Source organism: Pinus tabuliformis, chromosome 9 (assembly GCF_031772625.1).
Source record: "Pinus tabuliformis cultivar Carrire ecotype Pingquan chromosome 9, CPIR1, whole genome shotgun sequence".
NCBI classification, from domain to species: domain Eukaryota; kingdom Viridiplantae; phylum Streptophyta; class Pinopsida; order Pinales; family Pinaceae; genus Pinus; species Pinus tabuliformis.
This window is the reverse complement of record NC_142307.1, coordinates 1003459307-1003486482: the sequence shown is the minus strand read 5'-3', so window position 1 is coordinate 1003486482 and position 27176 is coordinate 1003459307. Positions and strand designations below refer to the sequence as shown.

General features: G+C 38.9%; 1 protein-coding gene and 1 long non-coding RNA gene across 10 annotated transcripts in view; one reads left to right on the top strand and one right to left on the bottom strand.

Moving 5' to 3' along the window:
• LOC149152112 (putative ABC1 protein At2g40090) overlaps positions 1-8497 on the top strand; it is a 270264-nt gene extending 261767 nt beyond the window's left edge. For all 9 annotated transcript variants that reach the window (XM_089439154.1, XM_089439156.1, XM_089439160.1 and 6 more), the window contains 2 exons: positions 7533-7646; positions 8151-8497. In XM_089439154.1, the coding sequence (XP_089295280.1) occupies positions 7533-7646; positions 8151-8336 (300 nt within the window). In that variant the 3' untranslated portion in view covers positions 8337-8497. The remainder of the gene's footprint in view (positions 1-7532; positions 7647-8150) is intronic.
• The window catches only part of LOC149152111 (uncharacterized), a 133197-nt gene extending 106854 nt beyond the window's left edge, over positions 1-26343 (bottom strand). The window contains exon 1 of the long non-coding RNA XR_016262456.1: positions 25842-26343. This is a non-coding gene — a long non-coding RNA (uncharacterized LOC149152111). The remainder of the gene's footprint in view (positions 1-25841) is intronic.
• Between the last annotated feature and the right edge of the window lie 833 nt (positions 26344-27176).

The window sequence follows — 27176 nt, the reverse complement described above, 5'->3', positions numbered from 1 at the left end:
TTCACTGTAACAGGATCATGTAGGGCAATCATGTCCTCTTCTTCATGTTCTCGTTCTCGCCATGTAAGGGTCATTTTGCTCCAATATCTCTGCAAAAACAAACATGAGAGGAGTTAGATCCTAGTTTTGATGAGAAACAGGCAAAACTTTTCATCAAAAACTGTGCAACAAAATCCTTTTCTGCGCCCAGCGCACCTGCACAGTGTTCCACCTACGTTGAAGGTCAAACTGCCTTCATACTGCTTGACATTCAGCGCAGGTTTCGAGTGCCCAAGGTGCGCTGATGGCAGAGCGACCCCATCAAACCCCAAGGGCTCAGAAAAGCAAGGAAAGAAGCACAAGATGCAGAAAGGAAACCATGAAATGAAAGAGCTCAGGTTTAGCTCCTACCTGGTCCAGACGGTGCCGAGAATCATCCACAGAATCTCCCGAAATCAGCTGATGAAAATCAAGGGGGAAGAGGCACCTGCAGAACTCCAACAAACCAAGTTCAAATGAAATGGTAAAATGAGAGGTAAAAACACTTTTTAATTGCTTTTTACATAGTTCAAAGTGAAATATTAGTGTTTTAATCTCATTTTCAAGCAAATGTTATTCATTTCTAACTAGTTTGATGCAACAATTGAGGGTACAGTACTATCTTTGAAAAGGCAAAGCTATTTATGGTAAAAATCAAAACTAGACCATGTTATCGAGCAGTTTTAGCACATAGTTCATGCTCGTTAAAAAATAAACATAAGATCGAGCAGTTTTAGCACATAGTTCATGCTCGTTAAAAAATAAACATAAGATCGAGCAGTTTTAGCGCATAGTTCATGCTCGTTAAAAAATAAACATAAAATCGAGCAAGTGTTTCGACCCGCGTTTAAGCTCATTAAAAAATGAACTATCCTCCGGTAAATAACCACCGTGAATGTAACATTATCAACCATTAAAGCCTTGGTCGTGTTTGCATCGTCACCTCCACTTTTCCATTGGCCGATCGTTCACCTCCATATGATTGTTTACCCATTTTGAGGAACAGCTGCGAAGAGTGATTTCACTAGCCATCCTTGTGACACTGTCGTGCTTGGAAAATTCCAACCCTTACCTGGAATCAGCTGCTACCCATTTTATCACTCGTTCCTCAAAAGACGAGTCTTCTTTAAGCTCTTTTCATCTGACTCGTAAAATATGAAAAGATTGTCGAGTTTTGGCCTTCCAGCTCGTTAAAGCGACTGGTAGTGCTATCCCTCCTCTAGATTTTAATCTTTTTGGACCTGAGGGATTATTGCACAAAAAGATCGAGCGCTTGTTTTGTTCGGCTCGTTAAAACTATCGAAAATTCATCCCTTCTATATTGTTTTATACTTTTTCGGACTTAAGGGATTAGATGACGAAAAAGGAACTCTGGAGTTAACTTTACGTACCTTTTTAGACTCTCTAAAAATGAAAAGGACCGAGTTATCTTTGTCGTTAGACTCGTTAAAAACATTAATAGCGACAAACTTGTCTTTAGACGAGAACGAGTTTCACTATCGCTAGGCTCGTTAAAACATAGCGATGGGTTTGCCCGAAGGGCAAATTATAGAACAAACATATGTTATCCTCCTCAAGCTTGACAAAAATAAAGAGGTACTGGTCAGCAATGACTGGGGAAAAATTGGGAAGAAACTCAAAGAACCTTTATTGGTAGCAAGTCGCTCTTGAACATGACACTTCCACTCCATGCCTGAGTCGGGTTGGGTTGTTTCATTCACCGGTCACATCACCATGGTCTCGCCATACCATCCACCTTTGGGGTAAATGCTACCAATCCATCGCACAAGTGTCGCCGATATGTTCAAGAGAAGTCATCCAGAGAAGTCAATCATGTCCCGTCCACTACCATACATTATACTTCATTCTTTCATGACCGCCACCCTGAACCTTATATCATCAGATCGTTTTCACCTCCATCAAAATCATTTGCTCCGTTCCGTGTCACTGATGTGGGATACATCAAGGCCCTCCTTTGACGGATCGCTTCTTGTCGACATCAGCTCATTATCCAAGAAGTTGATCTAGGAACAACCCCTTCAGTACTTTGAAGCTTGCATGCCTCAATGGCAAGTTTCTCACTTCCGGCGACAGGTATACATCAATGACCTTCGACTGAAAGATTTTGCGTGGTGTTCGACGCCAAGTCCTTTATTCACACCACGTGAATTGTACTGCAGTACCTTGAGGGTCATTATCATTATCGGTGATTCCTCTCGCGCTTGTTAACAATTTACATCATTGACTGGTAATCAAGCGATGTCTTTCCGTGTTCGACTTCAAAACATTTCTCACATGGATCGACTTGTACTTAGAGTGAAGATCGGACGAGATTGAAGACCTCGGATCTAGTTTCATCCATCCTGGCTGTGATATATATTCAGGAAAAATAAAGACATTGACATGTACAGCACTGCAGAACAGATAATCATCCTACCAAAAGGATGATGATTTCATCAGAATCATCAGTCTACCATCAGACGATTGTCTGTCCTATGTACATAAAAATGAATTTATAAAGCTGAGCATGGGAATGCCCCCCTCAGCTAGATCATGAAAACAGTATGAAAAATAATGTATTGTATTGTATCTTATTACAGGTCTCCTCCCAGCATTGAATGAACTTCGGATCCTCCTAATAAATCATTTCACCCGATAAACAGCCTCATACTTTAGGGGGCAACTCTTATATACATTTTTGTGCCTTACAGCTATAAGCATGAAATGTCCATAATTCAAGGGATCCAAAGTCCCTAAAGATGTTGTTGCAGCTCCTAAAAGAAAGAGGTCAACCAATGACATCTTCTCCCAGAAGTTCTCCACCAAAAACCACTCAGAAACAGTCAATTCAGGATCAATTCAGATGCTATACTAGCTGCCTGCGTTGCAAAGCACCCAAATGCATTGGCTAGGTGCGTTGCAACGCACTTGGATACACTACCCAGGTGCGTTGAGCGGAAAATGACAAATGGCAAGCTCATTCAACGAGGTGGAAAGACCATGGAAGCTTCCAGAATCTTCTCCAGTGACACTTGCCTCAATGAATTCGACTAGTGATGAGTAAGAGGCTCTCAACCTCCAAGTGGAAGCAAGAACTGACAGAGAGAAGCCACAAGTCAAAACATAAGCTGACTCATCCTCTCTGCTTACATCTATATATGGATCCCTCATCCCAGAGATCCAGAGGCTGGAATTTTGTACTTTGCAGAGAATTGCTGTTGGTTTGAGATTGAGATTAGTACATTGGGTGATTTATGCTTTGTTGGAGGAGAGGAAGGGATTCCTTTGCTGGGAGGTAGATGCTGGATCAGAACTCACTTGGTTGTATCTCCTCTTGGACTTTCTTATTCTATCAATAAACTATTTGAGTTTCTCCTACATGCTGTGTATCAATGATGTTTTGTTATACTTCGCATGTTTAGCTTAATCTGATCTTGAGCTTTTTATGAATGTATGTCTATATCTTCGTGTAGTTTCTCTCTCTTTTGATCTTGCAGGAATTCGGTGAAGCTGGGCCGGTGAGGGAGCAGGGAGCTGGGAGCCACTGAAGAGAGGAGCGATTGGATCAACAAACTAGCGGAAGACACAGGTTAGTTACATCCTTCCTCCTCATTTACATTTCATAAAGAAGAAATACTCAAATAAGTTTCCTTGTTTGTTGCTAAGGCACTATCACACCTTAGAGTGGGATAGGGGCGTTCTGAATAGATACTTTTCCCAACAACAAGTATCAACGAAGATGAAAGTTCAGAGTCTAGAAGATATTCAAAATGACAAAAGAGTCAAACCGTTTCATCTAGTAAGCTTTGAGGACAAAGCTTTTTGAAGAGGAAGGCAATGTTATGAATAATTAAAATAAATATAAACAAATTTAAATCATAAATAGTCATAATGATTAATTAAATAGTCGTTAGTTTAATGGGAAGGCATGTCTAAAAGACATGACCATTAATGAAGAGGCACCTGCCTATGTATATAAGCAGGTCTCATTTGTAACATTCACACCATCATATCAATTTTTTTATATAATATTCAATATACATTATTTATCCTACGATGGATGTCTTTGTCGTCGAAGTATTCTGAAGATTATTGGTGCATGTACAAACTTTGTTCGTTATAGTTCCCAAGTTAAGTTATAGTTCAAATTCAGATTATAAATGCTTCCTGCAACAATGAGCAGGCTGACCCTACCCATACAAGTGGGTTAGTATTGGTGGAGGGTTTTTCCTGTGCCAGTGGTGAACAGTAATGGAGGATTGCCTGTACTAGAGTAAGAGTTAGCAAAGGCGACTTCTTGTAACCCATACCAGTGTGTTGGATGCCAGAGGGTTCTTGGTTGCTCCATTTGTTCATTTCCTTGTCTAGTTTGAAATTTGAACCCAATGGCACCACCTTTGAAGGATTTTTGTGTAATATTCCTATTAGGAATAATAGAGATAATCAAAACAAAAACTCCACATCCAACACAAAAATTCAACTTGCAATTAGACACCCATAAATTTAGCCAAAAACTGCGCCAAGCTGAGCCATTTTATTATCAAAGAGGAATGTACAATATATGTGTGGAATATGTGCACCTAGGCTTGCTAAAGCAAGGTAGACAAACCCCGGGTGAGAAAATGTGCTGCCTGGATGCTAGGAAGTAATTCGTCTTCAAGCTCGGCACTGGTCCTAGAAATATGCAACTATTGGCTGGAAAAAGACTGTTGTTTGACCCCTCTAGAGTGCTTAGAAAATTTTGTAAAATTATTTTTGGGCTCTACTCAACAAACCCACAAAGACCCAGAAAGGGTTGGCCCTAGTTCCAACCTTCTGAAATTACCCCTAATTAGAGTGAGCTCCTCCTTCAGTTGGGTAATTCACATCACTAGGTATTCTGCTGCCAAAATCCTCCAAAAATGCAAAGAAAATCCTCCAACAATTTTCCTTATGTTTCCTAGCGAAACACAACCCGAAACTCTCGGTCAAGCCTTACCCCATGTGTGTCCTCCTCAAGTTACTGCACAGGTCCAAAGAAACTCCTTCTGCACATGCCCGAGGAAGAATAATTCGGCTTGAGGAATGACCACTTGATCAACCCACCAAACTACTACAAAGATGCTGCCAAATGCCAAGGTAATGTGCCCCCAAAAAGCTGGAACAAACTATGTACTGAACTATCTCTCCTCAAGAGTGTGTGGTCTCTTTTTCTGCGCCCAATTTGCTCCAAATGCAACTTGAATTTCCCTGAATGTCTCTTGGAATAACTCCTCAAGTGTGACAATGACTCCCCTAGGGTGGCACTCGAAGTCCACCGAAGAAGGAGGTGAGATGTCCCCTTAGAAATCTTGGTGTAGAACAACACTTTGTAGACTTGGCTCAATAGTTCAAGTGTACAAGAGAGTTCGTTTGTCAAATGATCTATAGGCCCCAAATGATGTCTTCTCCTCTTATTTATCATTGAGCTTTCTCTCTCCATGTGGGCCCCATACATCGACCCCCTTTTCCTCTCTTTCTTTGTCCACAAGTGTGCCTTTTTCCAACGGGTGCGTATTCCTCTTGGGGTGGCCCCCACTTTCCACTAAGAAATTGATTTGCCTTCTTTTTCCTATGTTGGAGCCTTCTCAAGTAAAAAATGCCAAATGGGGTCCTCCTAACCCACTTTTCCTAAGTCTGTGATGGCAAAACTTCAAAATTGGCGAAATTGGTAATTACTTAGCAAAATTGCTAAGTAGGAACATCATAGTGCCCTTGTTATCTTATAGCCCAGCTTCTAGGTGGTGGCATTCAAGTTGAGTGGTTCGGAGGTGAATGCTCCCCTGGGAACTAGTTTCAATGTTCATAATAATGTGAAGATAATAAGTATCTCTCTGATATTTTTTTTAGGTTAAAGTGATGAATTTAAATGTCCTACATCCAATTTTAAATGTTGTTGTCCACACAATTGTGATTCTGCAAATAGTAATTTTTGTTAGATTGCATAATCTAGGTAGATAGTGTTGGAAACTCAAAGTAGTTATATTAGAGTTTGACTCTCCTTTCTTGATAGTTACTTGTGAATGTGTTGCCTTCGTTTACTTCTTTATTATCTTATCATTCATCAAGCAATTACCATATTATGTGTGTATGAAGATCACAAAACAAGAGACACAAGATATAGGCACTATGCCAAGGCAAAACCCCCCTCGAGGGGAAAACCCAGTCAAGATAATTCTTCTTTTCAATAGTATTCTTTGAGACTCTTCATCCTAGACCAAGACCAGACCTTCCCTCCACACCAAGTCAACCTTCCAGATCTTTGACCCCTTCCAGCATCTTCGACTAGACAACAACTTCCGACAACAAACAGCTTTCGGCAACAGTGAAACTTAGGAGACTTCAATTTCCCAATCCAGACCACGAAATAGAGAGAGAGAGGCACCAAAATCTCGATTTTCTTCCTCTCCTTAAACTTCCCCAAACTCACACTTCTTTTAGCTTCTCGGCAACAAACTTCTCACTTTTCCAGCTACTTCTGAGATATCGAACTTCCTTGAGAGTTGATGCTCCAAATGACTTCGACTAGCTTGTATTTATAGGTTTCTTTGTGGGTCAAATAGGGTCCTTAGGCCGAATTGATGTTCTTCTAGGCCGACATGGTGTGGAGGATACATAAATCATATCTGACTCAATACTTCACTTTTGTACATGATTCAAAAGCCCAAGAAGGGTCTCTTTAAAGTATAATGACTCTATAGACTTGGAATAAATTCTAGAAGTCCTCAATGGGGACTTTGACCTGAAACATGGTGACCCAAGCATGAAACCCATGCTTTAATAAGTCACAATAACAATAATAATAATTCTTTTTCTTTATTTGTTTGACAAGAACATTACATGATGACTCAAGTACATTAATGAAGACGGAACCTAGTTGCATTTTCCAACAGATAGCTTGGCAGTGTATTGAGTTAGCTATTGAAGTGTTGGGCAAATTCAGGGGAGTTGGGGTCCTATTTCTAAGGGAACAGAGACAGGTATGTGTCATCGATATGGTTTAAATGCAATTTACTATTCCCATTGATTAAGGGAGTATACAATTATATATGAAATACTGAGGACACGCTAGATATGAGCGATGCACATTGTTGGCCTTCCATAATATCTTTGGCACTAAGCTGAGACGTAGGTAGTCAGAATTCTTTAATAATGGGTTCATGTACTTCTTACATTGATCTTCTGTTGTCTTTGATAGATATAACAAAATTTCAGTCTTTATTAAGGGATGGACACTTTTGGTTCAATAAGTGAAATAATCAATGTACAAACAGTTTGCTACTCATATGATTTAGTCAGGAATCATGACATGGTTTTCTTGTTCCTATTCATGATTTGTATGCCCATGTATTACACCTTTTCTAATGAAAACTAGTATAAGATAACCTTTGTTGAAGCTGGTAGATGTAACTGACCATCAGAGAATTAACTGGACTTAGATGCAGTAAATAAGTTGGAAGACTGATAGTAGTTTCTTTATATTGGTGATTCGACAGATGTATGCATCACAATATTTCATGCAAATTTCAGATCTTTTAAAGAGACTTCCTCGTGTAATTCTACTGCTTCCGAAGACTAATGACTGCTTATGTGCGGTGGATAATGCCCTGGTATCTCTTCCCCTCTATTTTTAAATGAAATAAAAAGCAAAATCTTGTCAGCGTTTCATTTCTTATATATATATATATATATATATATATGGGATTTTCTTATGAGAATGTATTATCTATTTTTGGAAGCATCGTAAGTTGCACCTTATATCATTGCATACATTTGATTAATTCTTTAACAGATATGCCTCATTGAGCACTTATTAGCGTTTTGTTGCATTGCTCAAGGAAAATCTCTAGAACCAGTAGAAGGACCCAAGAATAAGCAACTAGCTCTTATTTTTTTTAAATAACTTAAAACTATGAAAAATGGATAGAGGGAATTACAAAGTTATGTGCTGGATGTGAAATACTCATGAAAGAAGAATTTGAAGTAATTTATTAATCGTTATCCTATGGGCACTTTCCCAACTTTAGTTGCCTTGAGCTGTTTCTGTTGCCCCTTTGTGGAAGTTGGATCAGTTCTTGTCCCCACATCGTTAAATTTTTTCTTCGATTATGCAGGGAGCATCTGTTAACACGTATGTCATCATTGGGAGAGTCTCATCTATGGCAGCTGCGGAGTTACAGTTGTCACAAGGGTCACCTATTTGGTCACGTTTGAGTATTTATTTAGATAATTTTTTTTTTCAGCACGAAAAAAAAGCTATATATTTATATTGTATAAATCAGCAAAATGCCTTTACATAGACTGTTGTGCGGATTTCTCCACATCTAGAAGTTTGGCAGAAATGTAGAAGGATGTCCTGTATATATACAAAATATTTTTGATGGAGGTAGAAAACATATGATCATCAGATATATAAAACAAAAATGATTTCCATGACAACAGAGAAATATATGTTCATACCTTTGCTGTGTATTGTGCCGATGTATAGACCTAGTATAAGAAAACACATACCATGAGAAAAAACCATTGATAAAAAGTTATATGCCGGGAAGACAAAAGTCCTGGATCTAGAAGCAGTTGTTTGCCATTTTAATCTGCATCCTCCATACGCCTTGGGGAGAAGTTAGGCCCTTTTTGGATACTGCATCAGCTTTCTTGTTATTTGATCTGGCAATGTGTGAAATAGTATAGCTCTTCTTGTTGTTCCATAAAGCTGCAACCCTATCCAGCTATCCAACAAGATGAATGTTTTTTATGTTATGCTTTGACAAAACATGATCAGTTATTAACTTTGAGTCTCCGTAGATATGTAACTTTGGAATGTCAAGGAAAGTACAAAAGGAAAGGGGCCCCGCTAATGTCACCGCCTCAGCTCTGTTGTTGGATCCCTGTCCAGCATTCCAATGGATTTCAAAACACTGTTCATCTGTTGTCTTGATGAAAATACCGCATGCGCTCATCCCCTGTTGTGCAGCATCGTCGAAAAAAGCACATAGAGGAACCATGGACATCGTTGTCTACTGTCATATTGTTTTTCCTTTTACTGTTCCTGATTTGTCCGGACATGTCCAGGGCATTGTATAGAGATAGGATAGATGTAACAACAGAGGAGTTGGGTTCAACTTTTGCATCGAAGAGCCTGCCATTTCTCCATTTCCATATAGCCCAAATGGTCAATAAAGGAATGGGCCTCCATCCTTTGTTCATGGTGCTCCATCTTTTAAAAGCTTCAGGAATAGAAGAGGAGCTGTGAGTGAAACCAAAGTGAGCTGCTAAATTTTCCCAGATTGGCCGCACCTGAGAGCATGTGAGAAATAGATGAATATTATTTTCAGAGTAGTTTCTACAAAGGAGGCAGATTGCAGGCCCATGCCAGTTTCTTTTTTGTAAATTTTCCCAGGAGAGTTTCTTATTGTGGAACACCAGCCATGCAAAAATAATAATCTTTGTAGGGCATCCTGTTTTCCAGAAAGCAGAAGGAAAAACGTCTCCGATATTACCTGCCTCCGAGGTTAGAAGTTGCTGATATATTATTTTTACTTGTATAGCTGAGGATCCACCCAGGCCTTTCCATATAAGAAAGTCATTGTCGGCAACGCGATAACTGCCATGGGCACGCAACGATAATAAAACATCGTTCCACTGAATCTCCAAGTCATCCCGAAGTTATAGTTCATTCGCTGATTTCCAAATGGGGATGGCTCCCTCCCATTTACTAATAGCACTGGCCCAAAAGAAAATCCCTCTGTTTTGAGCAATTTCAGCAAGGGGCTATTTGAATTTTCCCGGCACCTCCAGCTAGTTCATCCTGTCCGATCATTATTTTTGCACCTGTCTAGAATTTCCAAATAAGGTTTTGCCTGAAAAAGAGTTCCAATTTCCTGAAACCTCTCCAAATAGCGGATCCAAGTGGGGTCCCAATATGATTTGCCCTGATCCAGAATGTCATGTCCCTATTGTTCATGTATTTGGCACGCATGGCTGAGCTCCACAACAAGTCTCCCATGATTGCTTTCCACATAGACTTGCATAGGAGTGCCTTTCTAAAATTTGATAAATCTAAAATGCCCCATACTCCCATATGTTTTGGCCTAGTCAGCGCAGATAGTCTAGAAAGATTATATTTGAATTGGTCTTTTTTACATCCCCATATAAAGCTGGCAATCATCCTGTTCATGTTGTTTATAATTACAGATGGAATATAGAACAGGTGCGCCCAGTAGACCATTGTTTGAACAAGAACTGTTTGAGTCAGAATCAAGCGGCCTCCTTTTGATAGGTATGTATGCTCCCATGCTGCAATTTTCTTATAAAATAAGCTGCTATCCAAGACCAGTCTGCCACCCAATACCCAATTACTTTCAGATTAAATCCCAAGTATTTGAACCCATTCTGGAGAGGAATAGCTTTGATGTTGAATAACTGAGAAAGGAAAATAATTAGATTCCCATTTATGTCTTGAACATAAAAGGATTTCCCTTCGTTAACATTCATACCAGTGGCGCATTGAAATCTTCCCAAGATCTTATGAAGGCAAATCTAGGTTGTTCTGCACAGCATTGCAGTGATGAGAATGTCGTTGACGAAAAAGTTATGGGATATGGATATCCCTCTGCATAAAGGAAGGGGCCGACAAAATTTTTGTTTAATTGCCCTCTTGATGTGGAGGTTGAGAGAGTCCATTACAAGTATGAATAGCAGAGGAGACAAGGAACATCCTTGCCTAAGCCCCCTGGCTGCTTTAAAAAAAGGCGTAGGTACTCTGTTGATCAAGACTGCGTAATTTACCTCCTCCACACACGCCATGATCCATCTCGAACATCTGTTATCTAGTCCGATCCTTGCAAGGAGACAACGTATGAAACCCCAGTCAACACTGTCATACACCCTTTTTAGATCAATTTTTAAAATAGCAGCTTCCAGTTTCCTATGATGCATAAAATGCAGGGATTCCTATGTGAGTGCCACCGCTTCTAATATGTTCCTGTCTTTGAGAAATCCGTGCTGTTCAGGAGTCAGATGCAAAGATAAAACATTCCTCATCCGCATTGCTATGATCTTGGATATAGTCTTATACAAGACGTTGCATAAAGAAATGGGATGGTAATCTGAGAAAGATGTAGTGAGTGCCTTTTTAGGGATCAGGGCGATATAAGTGGAGGTAATGCGGTGACTAATATTACTGCTTAATCTTGATTCCTCGACCATATTTAGAATGTCATTCTTAAACAAATCAAAGAAGTGGATAACGAAGTCAATTGACCAACCGTTCGACCCTGGACATTTGTCTCTCTGAAATGATTTCATCGTTGTTAATAATTCATCCTCAGTGACCTCAGAGAAAAGTGCAGCATTTTGATCTTCATCAAACATAGAAGGGTACGGCTCTATGCCCCATTGGATATCTTCTATGTCACTACCAATTTCTTTACTGTAAGGACCCCCTCTTATGACTATATACATTTTTTTTTGTTTTTTTGTTTTTTTTTTTTTAAACAGCAATTACGACCAGAAAAGAAACGCATTGAGATTTCAAATTTATTCAACACACACATTGCTGACACTCATTTTAGGAAACATAACATAACATTTACATACTTTAAACTAAGATCAATTAGTAATGAATTACATATGTACCGTTCACCAGAAGGCAAGACTCCGCTTGCTCTACTGTTACTGGTATTCCCGTGTTGCCGGTCGCTTCTGCGAGTGAACGATGACGTACTTGATCCGAATGCGAAGACCCACCGGTTAACCTCCCAGCCTACTCCTTGGGTACTCTTCTTCCCTGCGGACCCCCGAGCTGCAATGGGGTTGTACAATGGAGGAAGGCTCTAGCTGGCAGAGGAGAGCACACCTTGGCTCAAGAGTCCCCTCTCTAAAACTCCTCTACCTCACCAAACTCACTATAGCTTCATAATCACTGCTCTAACATCATATCATCCATCCAACAATAGGGTTCCCAAAAGTCCCCTCTCCCATGGCTTGCCCCTTCTTTTATAAGAGTCCTCATAGATGACACTTGGCATGTCATGCATAATTATAATATTTTTTTAATTTAATAGCTTGATTATTCACCTACCCATGTGTCACTCTCTCATCAAGGGTCACCCAAAATTATTTACTTAACTTTTTATTTAAAACTAATATTTTCCTCACCTCACAAGATTCCTATATCTTCTCCTAGTTGTCTCTTTATTCCCCCCCTTTTATTCCTTAAATTGTGTTTATTACTTGAAGTCAATTAATGAGTCAAGATTTTATCCCCAATCTACTCCCTAAATTAACTCAGGTTATCTCTTAGATGGATATTCTTATGTTGGTTGATGCCACATGGAGCTTTTCTACATTTCTCTAAATTTTTTTTTTCTTATTTTAATTCACCTTCCTCTTTTCTTAATTAGGTTTAATTGGTTTAGGATTAATCTTTATCCTTACAATTATGTTCGTCTTTCCTCTTTTACCTAATTAAACCACCTAATCTACCCAGTATTTTCCAACATGCGAAGGGTAGAGTTTTTAAGGTACTCTATTTTATTTCTTCCTATGATCCTCCTTATTGCAAGTTTTATTTTTGATTTAATTACCTTGGTTTCTAATCATCATTTACCCTTGATGTAACTTTACCTAGTTTTCATTCCTTACTTATATTTATTTATTATTATTTATTTTTAATGATTCCAAAGGTACCAAGCTTGGTTGTGCCCTTCAAGAACTTCCCTAGAAGTTCCAAGGGTGCCACACCTAATAGTTTAATTGTGATGCCAAGGGTGCCAAGTTGGTCGTGCCCTTCAAGAATTTCCCTTGAAGTTCCAAGGGTCCCACACCACTTGCCCTTCGAACATCCAGTGACTACGAGGGGAAAGTATAGTGCAACGTCATAGACCACTATCATCTCTTATGTTGCCTGCTATAGTGAGACTAATGGTGCCGGGGATCTAGGACTCCGCCTTGATGCGCGCCCCCCAATAAACTCCTCATGAGCGACCCAACTTTGGGACCTGCCCTCATGGCATCGTGATCTTCAAGGCGAAGGTGTTTCAACCCTTCCAGTTCAAGTCACGGCAGGAGTGCTAGTGGGTGAGATCAGGGACTCTGTCCCACCCCTCCCATGTAGTTCCATCCACCTGTACAACCCCATCACCCATATGTGGGTCATTCGGTCAAGAAACTAATCTGTGCCAGGTGTCATCGACATGTCATATGCGAGTGCCTCTGATGGTTTCCTGCCATACTCAATAATCATCAGTAACAAGGTTTCTTAATGTTAGTCATTATCATAATAGCATCATTTACAATTCCTGGTCATTCACATCATTGTCCATTGTAAGTCTGAACTAAAGAAAGTAGGTAACATAGGGGACACGTCCCTCATGGCTATCATCAATAATCATCAATGGAAACATACATATTCATTAACCTATCAACATCGTAACATCGTAGAAATATACCTATCCATCAAATTTATCATCATTATGCTTTTAGTAGAGCGCATACATATTCTTTACTACCCTCATCATAATTTCAAATAGAGACCAGCTTAACTATTTAATGTTGCAATCATCAGAATACTGATAGATAAGATACATAACCATTCATGCTATCATAATATCAATGGAAAGCATTCATAAACATCACAACCATGAATATCTCAAACGCTAATAATAGTGTCATGTGTCTGGATCCTCAACCTGAGGTCCTCAAAGAATAAAGTGTCTAAGATAATGTCATATTAAGGTCAGGAAACTAGAGTGGGCACTACATACACCCCCTCTTAACAATGGACTTCGTCCCGAAGTCCTCAAAACATAAAGGAAAACGATGACACATATCCTAGGAATCCTTCTTGAAACTCTTGCTAACCTTCTGGTAACAGGTATCTCTGATTTTTAAATTAAGCACATGTTTTCTAATGAATTAAAATCAATTAACGAAATCATATTCATCTTCTGGATTAAGTAATTTTCTCAACTAATTTATTTATTTATTTATTATTATTATTTTTATCATTTTTACCTAATTAGTTCTATTAGGCCCTCATGAAACATTGTCATAAAATCTAATGCTTCTCGTTTGAAGTATAGTTCCTTCAAACATGAGTTTGAGATGTAATGCCCAACAATTGTCCTTGTTATGATCATCCTTCATACTGTGTTCATAATGCAAGTCTCTTTTTTTTTAATAGGATTTTCCGTAGTTGGTCTGAGTGAACTAATTTATTCCAAAATCAATTTCGAGGTATGTGCCTGGTGGTCCAAGAATGAATCTATAAATGGTTTCGCCTACAGACCAACCCCTATCCAAGCATATTAACCAAAAATTTCTTATTAGAACACTGTTATGTAGCATATTATCTTATGGATAAGACGACCAGGTACAAGTGCACCATCTGCAACAATTTTTTTTTCAATCCTATTAGGCAAAGCAGAACAGAGCAGAATATGGGGGAAACAAATTAATGAACCATAGGGATTAACTTATAGACGTTGGGTAAACAGGTCAATTAAATTAATTGAAACACTTACCGACTAAATTAGAATTGATCTAATGGAAGTGTGCTAGGGTCATTATTAAGAGAGGCGAGTTATATAACATAGTTGGGTTAAAGGAAAACCTGCAGGGTTAATGAAAAATTAAATAGGTTAAACATGTAAAAACTGAGTTAACGAGAAGCTGTATTGAGTAAACTTGGCTAGCCGGTGCCCTCTCTGCGTACCTATGTTGAACATTAAAGCAGGGTTTCAACAGAAGCAGCAAATAGAATAGAGCCAGAAACAGAGCCATCTCTGAGTATCTGAGTTGCACATTAAAGCAGGGTTTGAACTGAAGTTAAAAACTCTTCAGTAATTTCAGGGCATAAACCAATCCAGCTGGCCTTCCTTGAAGTTGTTTTCTCTGACAAAAAACAAATGATAGAAATCCAATTGCCTTCTCCTCCCCATAACGCCAACACCAGACCATACAAAAACAGACAGCCAACCCTACAAACATACCAGGCCAGGCCATGGACAGAGGAAGGAGCAAGAATATGTTGACATTGTGTGAGATTGGATGTATAAAAACCTTATATCAACTATCTCCAACCTTGACGCAATAAATCATTGGGTTTTTAACCCCAACATCTGCTACAAACACTCAGAGATTGCTTACCTTGACGCAATAGATCATTGGGTTTTTAACCCCAACATCTGCTACAAGCAATCAGAGATTGCTTACCAGAAGCTACCATGCTTCTAATAGTATAAAATTTGGATTTCTAGTCATAAATATTTCGAGTTTAAAGCCTATTCTCTTAACTGATGATTTGCTTTTTTTTTTTTTTTATTCTCGAATTCCAAAGAAAAAGGACCATGTGCTTTTTTTTTCATTGTCAGATCCAGCAGATTAAATGTACAGCATGCTTGACTTCTCTGAGGTGATTAGAGTTTGGATTGTCAATGTCTCGAGGTATTTGATCATGAGACTGGGACATACATAGTGTTGCAAATTAAATTAAAGCAAGATGGAAATTTTAATATCAGAAACTTTGGTCATTGCTAAACAATTACTGCCTAGCCTACCATGGAACATCAACATTTTCTCGGAGTTGCGCATATGAGAAACTTATTTTGCCAGATTGAAATATTTGCTCAGTGTAAAATAATATCAATAACTACGAAGAAATGGAAATGTAGGCTTGATTGTCAATATTAGATGGAGGGGTACACAAATATCATGAATGGAGATCAGAGAATTTTATGCAGAAACAAATTTCCGAGAAGAATTGCAACTACAAAACAGAGGATTGACAGTTTAATAATGAGATATAACAGATTAACATAGTAATTTCGAAGAATTCCATTTTGCATTTGCTAAAATTAAGTGTTTCTTCTGAAATATCATAATAATTCATTACAAATAAAATTCTGATAATTAAAATTAAAATTAAAGAAAAATTGAAAATTTTGGTAGCTAGCATACTAGAGTATTAGAATAATAAAAATGTCTTCCATTAAAAACAGAGTTATTTAAAAGTAATGATACAAGATTATATTTAATTTGACACCAATAAAAGGAAACTAAATATAGATCAAGCATGTTTATGGGTTCAACCCCCAAAGCATGAATTATTTATGAAAGTGAAAAGCGAATGCAGTGTGCAGCTCCCTCCCCTCACTTACTAGCACCTCCAATGTTCTTCCTTCAGTGAATTAATCATCAAGTTTAGTGGTATTAAAAATCATTTTGGACGATCTGGGTACACTGGAGCAACTGACTGTATATTTGGGTATGGATATGATAAATTCCTTTCAATAGTTAGGTCGGTTGAAGTTATTCAATGTATATAAAAATGCAAATGCATTCGTATAATATTATAATGATTTACCTCAATCGAGAATTATACTAGAACAATGACCTTGCAAGAGGCCACTGTAATTTTATAGTGCTTGACACAAAATTCAAATTCCAAGTGATAGTAGAAGGTAAATGGCCAAGAGAAGAAGACAACCTGATTATGAAATAGAGCCATCTTCTAGTAACAAGGAAAGTAATGAGCATGTCTGATAAGAAGATTCAAGAAATGTGCTCAAATTTCCAAACTTGAGTTGCAAGTTTTGTCCATGCTTTTAAATCCTTTAAATGTCTGGAATCCAATACATATATTTATTCCCAATCCATGTTCAAAGCATGGTCCCTGGCAGGAGCATGCACAGAACCTCTAGTTCCATGATGGATATCTGTGTTTCCTCTCTAGTACTGATGCAGGATAAACCTGCAAACACAGAATCTACAAACACTACCATGCATATAAGAAATGCATCTCAAATCTCTGTACAAATAAAACTCAATGCTAGGCAATTTCAACAGTACATACGGAAGTTCTTCAACTTATCCATACATGGGCAATCTCACACACACTTTTCTTCAATCAAAAGTCAATAAAAGCATTGTGCCCATGATTTAAATTCAACTTGACATTGCTTCAAACAAACCTTTCACGCAAACATTCCCAATAGCATTTGTCTGCACTCAATTACGTGTCTTCGGTTTTCCATTTCAATCGAACCAAGGTACCAAATCTGTTTATGCGTCTTTTCCCTTTCAGCATACCAAGCTGGATTAACACTGCTCATGCCGACAATTTGACACGCCTTAATTCACCTTCTCCACCGATTTAAACTCTGGAAAATAATGATCGAACATAATTTTAATTGCCCCAAATCACCTGATCCAATGATTCGGATCGATTTCCCTTTCACTGTTCAAAAACGCTCCAAACTCTGGTCATACACCGATATATATATCAATCAGCGATCCCAACCTATGTCCAACTCTGATTCAAAACAAAATCCGCTGCTCTGATCCTATTCACTCATAGATCGGAGGTCGGAGATCACCGTTCTGATGCAAACCAATTGGAACTCCGATGTGATTGTAATCGGAAATCGGAAGTCGAGCTGTTTTAATATCAAACCTGTTTTATTATTTCACAGTCCCGATGCGATTTGACCGGAATCGCTGTGGTTCAATTGGAAATCAACCATCGTATTTGCAATGTGCTTCCACCTTTAGGTTTCCAATCCGATTGCTTATACTGGATCCGATCCATATCAAACAATTTAAATACACTTCGCCTCCAGATCCATCGTTATATGGAACGATGTGGATCCTTCTCCATGGTCTGATGTATTATTAATCAGTGAATTTCAATTGCTATTTTTCAAAACGCAACATTATGGATTGACAACCGGAGCTGATTGACCCAATATCGAATTAATTTGCCACGTTGAATTCGATATGCCACAAGAGTTTGACACCTACTACGCTCCGATGCGAAACTGCCGGATCCGACTCAATTTCCAAAATCCTTATGATATATTCAGAACCGATTTATTTCAAAATGGAGAGGTAGTTTAACTTAAGTCCGCTTATTGATTCCAACCGCAATTTAAATCAATTCTTTGTGTTAACAGCTTGTATACTCACAGATTTAAACAACGCCGGGTTTGACTTCAACACGGAATCTTGCAATTAAAATTAAAATAACACAGTCCACAACTATTTAAAAAATTAAATCGAATACACAGCAAAACAACGCTCTGACTTGCACAGCAAAACAACGCTCTGAAAAGGGTTTATTTCATAGTTTTCTGGGTAATGAAATTTCACACGCACAGGCTCACTACTTCAGATTTTCTCCACAAAAATCTTTACAACTAAATTAAAACACTAATCACCACCACTTCTATCATCACTAAGAGAAATCGACACATAGTCTTCCCGAATTCTCATACATTGACTCACACAATATGAAATTTATTCATAAACAAAATCTCTGCTTTTTAACCAATTACATAAAAGAATCGACTTCCATTACACATAACAAGCAGTGTACATATTTTCTGAGCTCTCGCTCTATCCAAAAACCCACACACATCCTTCCTCTCGCTCCTCTAATTTCACTATTAATTCTTCTAATAATAGCAAACAGATAAGGTCAAGGTATGAAATTCTGGCATTCAATTTTTATCGCTGGTAAGCAGAATGGGAAGGGCGCACTTATATATTTGATATTGGTTCATTTAAATTAAAATGACGGGGCATTGTCTCATTGACTTCTGAGTATATGAAATCAGATACTGAAACCCATATATAAATGATTGTGGAAATGATTCAAGAAGAAGATTTTGGGCTTAAAACCAGAATTAAAAGGGTTATTGTATTGAGGTTTGGTTGAGACAAAAATTTGTGCAATTTAACGTGAAATGGAAACCATATATATAATGGCCAAGAGTAAGTGAAATGCCAAGCTTTTGATTGAATCCAGCACATGTGAATGTAATTGTGGTAATGGATCTGAATTATGAGAGCATTCGAAGTTGATGGGATTGATAGTTAAAATATGAATGAGGATGAAGGAAACTTCACATACAGTGATTGATTTTTATTGAGTTTTCATGAACCATGAAATATGTGAACAGGTGTTTGAGAAGCTTCCGCATGCAAATGATAAAATGTGAATTTGCCAGGAATTGAAAGGTAAGCTTCTGCATATTAATTGAGATTGCCAGTGGTAGAAGTTTGTCAGACATTGGGCTACTGATTGAGCATAGGCCGAGATGCATGTTCACATGCATTTGAAGAAAGATTTTGGGTATTGCAGGCTATGCCTGCATCAGTAAGGACTAAGGAGAGTATTAATGTACATTGAAATTCCATTGTGAGGGATACGATGGAATTATGGGAATTAATTTCACAGTCGTTTTTGGCCAGAGATTCATGTTATATTTAACAAGTTCTCTCATTGTCAAAATTCTTTGTGATACATAAGTTTTGGAAAATTGAATACTATCATGTCTGTGCAGGTTATTGCCTCTCGACACAAAGATTTTGACATCAGTCAGTAAACCACAAGCTTCCCAAATTCACATGACATGACGAAAGAAAAAAATGTCCCAAAAAAAAACTGAGAGCTCAGGGGGCAGCAACCAATTTTGGTCAGGTACTTTAAATTGTTCATTTCTAGATGTCCGGTAGATTTCATTTATAGATACTGGGTTCAGAAGGATTTTTGCAGGCTAGAACCTCCCTCTTTCCTACATAATCTGGTGATGAAGAATCTGGACTTTAAAAATGAAACAACAAAAATTTGAAAATGAAATCGAGATTTAAAAATGAAATTTCATACTTCTAATAACCCTAGATAGATTTAGTTTCAGTTTCACTCATAATCAAACTTAGTAATTCTCTTCCCAAATATATATATATATATATATATATATATATTGCTATCATATAATAACTGTTCTTAGGGCCAGTGTGTGAACCTAGGCTCTGATACCAAGTGTAAGGACCCCTTCTTATGACTATATACAATTTTCTTTTTTTAAACAGCAATTACGACCAGAAAAGAAACGCATTGAGATTTCAAATTTATTCAACACACACATTGCTGACACTTATTTTAGGAAACATAACATAACATTTACATACTTTAAACTAAGATCAATTAGTAATGAATTACATATGTACCGTTCACCAGAAGGCGAGACTCCGCTTGCTCTGTTGTTACTGGTATTCCCGTGTTGCCGGTCACTTCTGCGAGTGAATGATGACAGACTTGATCCGAATGCGAAGACCCACCGGTTAACCTCCCAGCCTACTCCTTGGGTACTCTTCTTCCCTGCGGACCCCCGAGCTGCAATGGGGTTGTATAATGGAGGAAGGCTCTAGCTGGCAGAGGAGAGCACACCTTGGCTCAAGAGTCCCCTCTCTAAAACTCCTCTACCTCACCAAACTCACTATAGCTTCGTAATCACTGCTCTGACATCATATCATCCATCCAACAATAGGGTTCCCAAAAGTCCCCTCTCTCATGGCTTGCCCCTTCTTTTATAAGAGTCCTCATAGATGACACTTGGCATGTCATGCATAATTATAATATTTTTTTAATTTAATAGCTTGATTATTCACCTACCCATGTGTCACTCTCTCATCAAAGGTCACCCAAAATTATTTACCTAAATTTTTATTTAAAACTAATATTTTCCTCACCTCACAAGATTCCTATATCTTCTCCTAGTTGTCTCTTTATTCCCCCCCCTTTTATTCCTTAAATTGTGTTTATTACTTGAAGTCAATTAATGAGTCAAGATTTTATCCCCAATCTACTCCCTAAATTAACTCAGGTTATCTCTTAGATGGATATTCTTATGTTGGTTGATGCCACATGGAGCTTCTCTACATTTTCTAAATTTAATTTATTTTTCTTATTTTAATTCACCTTCCTCTTTTCTTAATTAGGTTTAATTGGTTTAGGATTAATCTTTATCCTTACAATTATGTTCGTCTTTCCCCTTTTACCTAATTAAACCACCTAATCTACCTAGTATTTTCCAACATGGGAAGGGTAGAGTTTTTAAGGTACTCTATTTTATTTCTTCTTACGATCCTCCTTATTGCAAGTTTTATTTTTGATTTAATTACCTTGGTTTCTAATCATCATTTACCCTTGATGTAACTTTACCTAGTTTTCATTCCTTACTTATATTTATTTTTAATGATTCCAAGGGTGCCAAGCTTGGTTGTGCCCTTCAAGAACTTCCCTAGAAGTTCCAAGGGTGCCACACCTAATAGTTTAATTGTGATGCCAAGGGTGCCAAGTTGGTCGTGCCCTTCAAGAATTTCCCCTGAAGTTCCAAGGGTGCCACACCACTTGCCCTTCAAGCATCCAGTGACTACGAGGGGAAAGTATAGTGCAACGTCATAGACCACTATCATCTCTTATGTTGCTTGCTATAGTGAGACTAATGGTGTCGGGGATCAAGGACTCCACCTTGATGCGCGCCCCCCAGTAAACTCCTCCTGAGCGACCCAACTTTGGGACCTGCCCTCATGGCATCGTGATCTTCAAGGCGAAGGTGTTTCAACCCTTGCAGCCCAAGTCACGGCGGGAGTGCTAGTGGGTGAGATCAGGGACTCTGTCCCACCCCTCCCATGTAGTTCCATCCACCTGTACAACCCCATCACCCATATGTGGGTCATTCGGTCAAGCAACTAATCTGTGCCAGGTGTCATCGACATGTCATATGCGAGTGCCTCTGATGGTTTCCTGCCATACTCAATAATCATCAGTGACAAGGTTTCTCAATGTTAGTCATTATCATGATAGCATCATTAACAATTCCTGGTCATTCACATCATTGTCCATTGTAAGTCTGAACTAAAGAAAGTAGGTAACATAGGCGACACGTCCCTCATGGCTATCATCAATAATCATCAATGGAAACATACATATTCATTAAGCTATCAACATCGTAACATCGTAGAAATATACCTATACATTAAATTTATCATCATTATGCTTTTAGTAGAGCGCATACATATTGTTTACTACCCTCATCATAAATTCAAATAGAGACCAGCTTAACTATTTAATGTTGCAATCATCAGAATACTGATAGATAAGATACATAACCATTCGTGCTATCATAATATCAATGGAAAGCATTCATAAACATCACAACCATGAATATCTCAAACGCTAATAATAGTGTCATGTGTCCGGATCCTCAACCTGAGGTCCTCAAAGAATAAAGTGTCTAAGATAATGTCATATTAAGGTCAGGAAACTAGAGTGGGCACTACATCTGCTATATGCCTTTTTGAAGAAATTGACAGCTTCACGGGATGTATCCTCCTGGGAAAAAACAGATTTGCCAGATTCATCCTTAATCTCCCATATCATGTTCACTTGCCTCCTCCTGTTAGCAAATCTGTGAAAAAACTTGGTGTTTTTGTCACCTTCCCTGAGCCATATGGCCTGACTCTTGAGTCGCCATGTGGATTCTTCCTCTGCTAAAATCTTTTGCTTCATTTTTTCAAGGTCCCATATTTGTTTCCGTGTGTATGAGGATATGGAAGCATTTTTGAAATATGTAGATAAGCATTGCAGTTTTTGATCTATGTCTTTCAGCTTTCTTCTATTCGATGCTATTTTCTCCCGTTGCCATGATTTCACATTGCTACGAAGACTAGATAAACGATTAATAAAATCATGAATCTGATAAAGAGCCTGACCTGTATGTTGCTGCCACGATTCCTTTATGTACTGGTTGAAACGATCATCAGAAAGCCACGTTCTGTTGAATTTAAAAGGATAACCAAGTCTGCTTCCAAATTTCTTCCATTGAATAAAAATGGGGCGATGATCTGATATATATGTCGGACAGATCTTCATTAATGGAAGGCCAAATCTCTCAATCAACTTTCCATGAAGGATGAATCTGTCAAGCCTTTTGGCCATGAAGGAGTCGTTTGACCGCCATTATCCCAAGAAGGCCCTCGACAGAGTGGCTGGATGTTAATGAAATTATATTGGATGATGGCGTTCCGGATCATATGACTAATAGGGTCCATTTTCCTGCCATTTGCCCTACACCTCATTGTTAGATAGAGTGCTATTGAAATCTATCCCAATCATTAGGGAGTCCATGTCAAGAAATTCAGAAGACAAAAAATTTTCCCAAAATGGAAAACGATTCCTATATGGGGCATATAGATTTAAGATATGAACGGGCTCGGGACAGTCTCGAAAATAGGCCAGAATGAGAATGCCAGCAAAGCATTGAAAAGCAACCGCTTTAATCCAATTTGGGTCCCATAACACTGCTAAACCTCCAGATAAACCAATAGCATTAGTAGCCACCATGTGCCAGGATAGGAGCATTCTTCTGAAGTATGAAATGGTCTGAGAGCTGTCATGCATCGTCCCCTGGATCAAGAGCAATCTAGAATTAGTGGACCGAAATAGGTCCTTTAGGGCCATAAATTTTAGGTTAGCACCCAGGCCCGGATGTTCATAGACAAGATATTATTCATTTCGGACCACAGGAAGCCGACTTGCTCTAAGAGGCCCTGGTACAGAAAGATAATCCGAAGCAATTTCTATTATAGGAACATCAATAAGGTTTAGATTTCTGGAAGTCGATTCCTTTCTACCCTGTCTTCCCTGGAAGTTTCTACTTCCCCTCTTCTCTCTGCGACGGACTGTTATATTACCGGCCGAATTAGGGCTTATAACAGGGGAAGGGGAGCGATCTGGTTTATGTATAGTAAGAGGTTTCAGATTTAGCGAAGCCCGTTTGAGCAGGAGGTCAATATCACAGTCAAAGGAATTTTTATCAGAGGACCCGGGGGAGTTGAATGGAGTAAAAGACTCACATACAGCTTTTCCTTTGTAGTCAGCTTTCAGGACAAAAGAGGGAGGGATATCATTGGAGGGGGGGGGGGGGTTGATGGCCAGGGAAAGTGGGGATGAGGATATATAATGAACGGAAGAGGAAGGACCAGCCTTTGATGGTTTTTCAACTGGTTGGGGAAGGGGAATGGTTGGATCGAGGATAGGTTCCGGAGGAGGGGGAGATAAAGGGTGACCCAACCAAGGAGAATTCGGTTCAATGTAAGGCCGATAATGATGTTTGGGTGTGAGAGTTGACCACATGCGACATACAATAGGATGCCGCCCAGGTGGATCCGTAGATAACGATCGGGCACGCAAGGGATGAGAAGGTCTTTCCATGGACAGACGTTTATGCGGGGAGAGCTGAGAGATTGGTATAGATGAAAACCGAAGGGGTCATCATAGAGAGACTGTTCCATTATAACAAATGTTTTAGAGACACCGGCTTTTTTTCTCCGAAAGGATCTTTTTATGATGTCTAACAGCATGACGCCAAGGGAATTGAGGGAGAAGATGACCAGTTCTGTGACACGCCGAGCACTTGAATGGAACTCCGCAATAATCTAAACGTTGGTGGACATATGACATGTTCCAATTTAGGTCTATCGAGTCCGGGAATCCTCCCGTAAAAGCTTTCTCTATTAGGATCCAAGCTACGCGCTTGTCCTTAGCACCAATGCATCTAGGATCAACGTAAATGAATCTTCCAACCGCATTGTTGATTTTCTCCATAGATTCTTTGGTCCACAGCTCGATGGGAAATCCTGGCAACTTCAACCAAATATAATTGTTTTGTGGAGTACTCCTGAGAGGATTAAAACCAATATACCACCTGTATAAAGCCAAAAAACTTCGATCCCGAACCCAGGGCTTTGAGAAAATGAATTCCAAGTCATGATCTCGGAGGAAATGGAAACTATACCAATTGTTCATAAGCCTAACAATGGTAGGGGAGTAGCCAATCAGAGGAGCCCATTTGGCAGAAATCCAGGCTCTAATTTGTGCCTCCTCCATAGTCGGAAAGAACCAACGACCCACTAAAGCTCTCTTTTGCAGGCTTGATATTCTATCAAATAAAAGAGGGCCATCCAGGTTAATGGCGTCAAGCCGGGGGGGGGGAGGTTTTGACCGGCCGGTTATATCGGTGTTTCGAACAAGAATCAGGATCGCCACCCCAGGGGGATTGTTCCTGCTGAGAAGAGGGAATGATGTCAGCATACAGCTTGGCCACCCATTCAGATTTTGCAGACCGGCTGACATGTACATTTTCCGTGTCAATGGTTGCCCGAACCAATGCCGAAGCCACGGATTGGTCTGATGGGATATCCATGCAGGAGGACAGATACTAAATATCGAAATCCGAAAATAGATTCTCCAGAGATATGCTGGCAAACCAAGTACCTCCAGGTTTTATATCAAAAGGGAAAAAGGACCAAAAAGAGTCAAAGAAAGCAGTACAAAATTGTCCGAAAGAGGACGGGCTCAAAATGAGAAATAGGGGAATGTCTGGCAGTGACGTAAGATATCAAACACCAGAAACTTCCCTAATGACAGATTGAGAAATGCGAAACTTCAATCATCTGTAGAAATAGGGAAGTGACTGCGGGCATTAATTCAAAGATCAGGGAGAGAAGTTGTCGCAACATTTTTTCAGCCAACAGTAACCGCTAACCAGAAAATTCAAATTTTCCGGCACCAGAAAAAAGATGAGACTAGCAGATGGCCCCTGTTGAGAAGCAACCTTAGGAAGACACTTCGAGCAGACAATTCAGCAACAGTATATCTCATACACGCACCACCATGAGCCAATCCTGAATCGAAAATCAGAGCATGGTTTGGAAATGATAATGAATCTCTTGAGGAATTTTTTGGTTGTCCCCCACCAGCAGAAGAATTCAGATCCAGCCATATATATATATATATATATAAAACCAGAGTTGAACATAACATGGAAAGAGCGAATTATGAAGTTCAGGAGATGAGCTAAAAAGCAGCTAAGGCAGTCCAAATTCTTATACCATATTTGTAAGCGTATATTTCAATAATATCTACAGAAAAAACAACAGAAGCATAAACGTCTGACCTGAACTACGAGCAGTATCGGGTGGAGAGCACCATGGGCCAATCCGATAGATGCGCCAAATGCGCGTTGAACAGAGCGGTCGGTCGAAGAATTGTGGTCAGAGCAGAAAACAGTTTTTAACGGGAAGGAGTTGAGTATAATAGGAATGAAAGTCTCGCTCCTCAGTCCAGGAGGTGGCCAGATGGAGAGCCTAAACCTCCGACAGCAGTTGGGAAATGGAAAAATAGAGAAGATAGGAGAGAGATGTGAGTGGGAAGTGTCAGTATTGAAAGTGGAAGATCATGCCACGTTCAAGGTCGCATGCAGAAACCTGTCAATAGGCTTGACAAATACGCCATAGGGATGGCGAAACTGGGAGAGACACGTTCAGAGGGGAGAGAAACCCATCATCCAATGATGTCTCAGAGATAAGCACTATCCTCCATCATCCTAGAGAGAGTGGATAGAAGGCCATGAGACACAAAAAGAAAACGATGGATGGCATGAAAGTTACCTATACGATGCAGACTGGTGCTCTCCAGCTCGGCAACTTGTCTAATAAGCCTTCAAAGATTTTTGTGCTCATTTGGTATGAGATTGGGGTTCAAAGAGCAGATATTGTAGTATAGCAGGTATTTATACTTCGTTGTATTTCTGGGGATTCAATTCTTTCCATTAAGGTGAGAACCTTCATGGGGGCATTTTTTTACATGGAATAAAAGGAAACAAATTTCTCTGAAAACATATATGCAATTTTCTGTTGCATGGATTGAAATATAATTTTTTTCAATACTTTGGTTCAGAAAAAGCATGGTATCTATAAGAGTGCCATTCATATCAATAATTTTTAAATCAGAAGAGAGCAATGTCTTCTGTCACAATTTTCTTTGATGATGACAACTGTGATATCCAAACAATATTGTTTAGCAAAAATTTGTCAGTCTGTGTCTGTTTATTGCGTATTGCATTTAAAGACGCCATTCCAGTGTGTGAGATGTATCACGCACATAGATAACACTTACACTATCATATGTCAGCTTCAAAAAAATATAGTACTTATAATAAAATATAATCGTACTATATGTTTGCCAAAAAATGTACACAACCAAAAATAAAAAATATATCCCTCCATATGAAAGAGAGATTCAATATACACCAATTATAAAAAATGATATATAGAAAAATAAGAGAGATACCAGATTTAGGCAAAAAGTGAAGTACTACATATATGATATTTATATAAAATAATATGTTGATTTTTGTAGTTACAAAAGGCCTTCTGCATAGGCTGGTGTATTGCATGCAGGGAAAGAAGTCCTCTTTAGGAGGTTGTTCAAGACAAGCAACTAATATGGT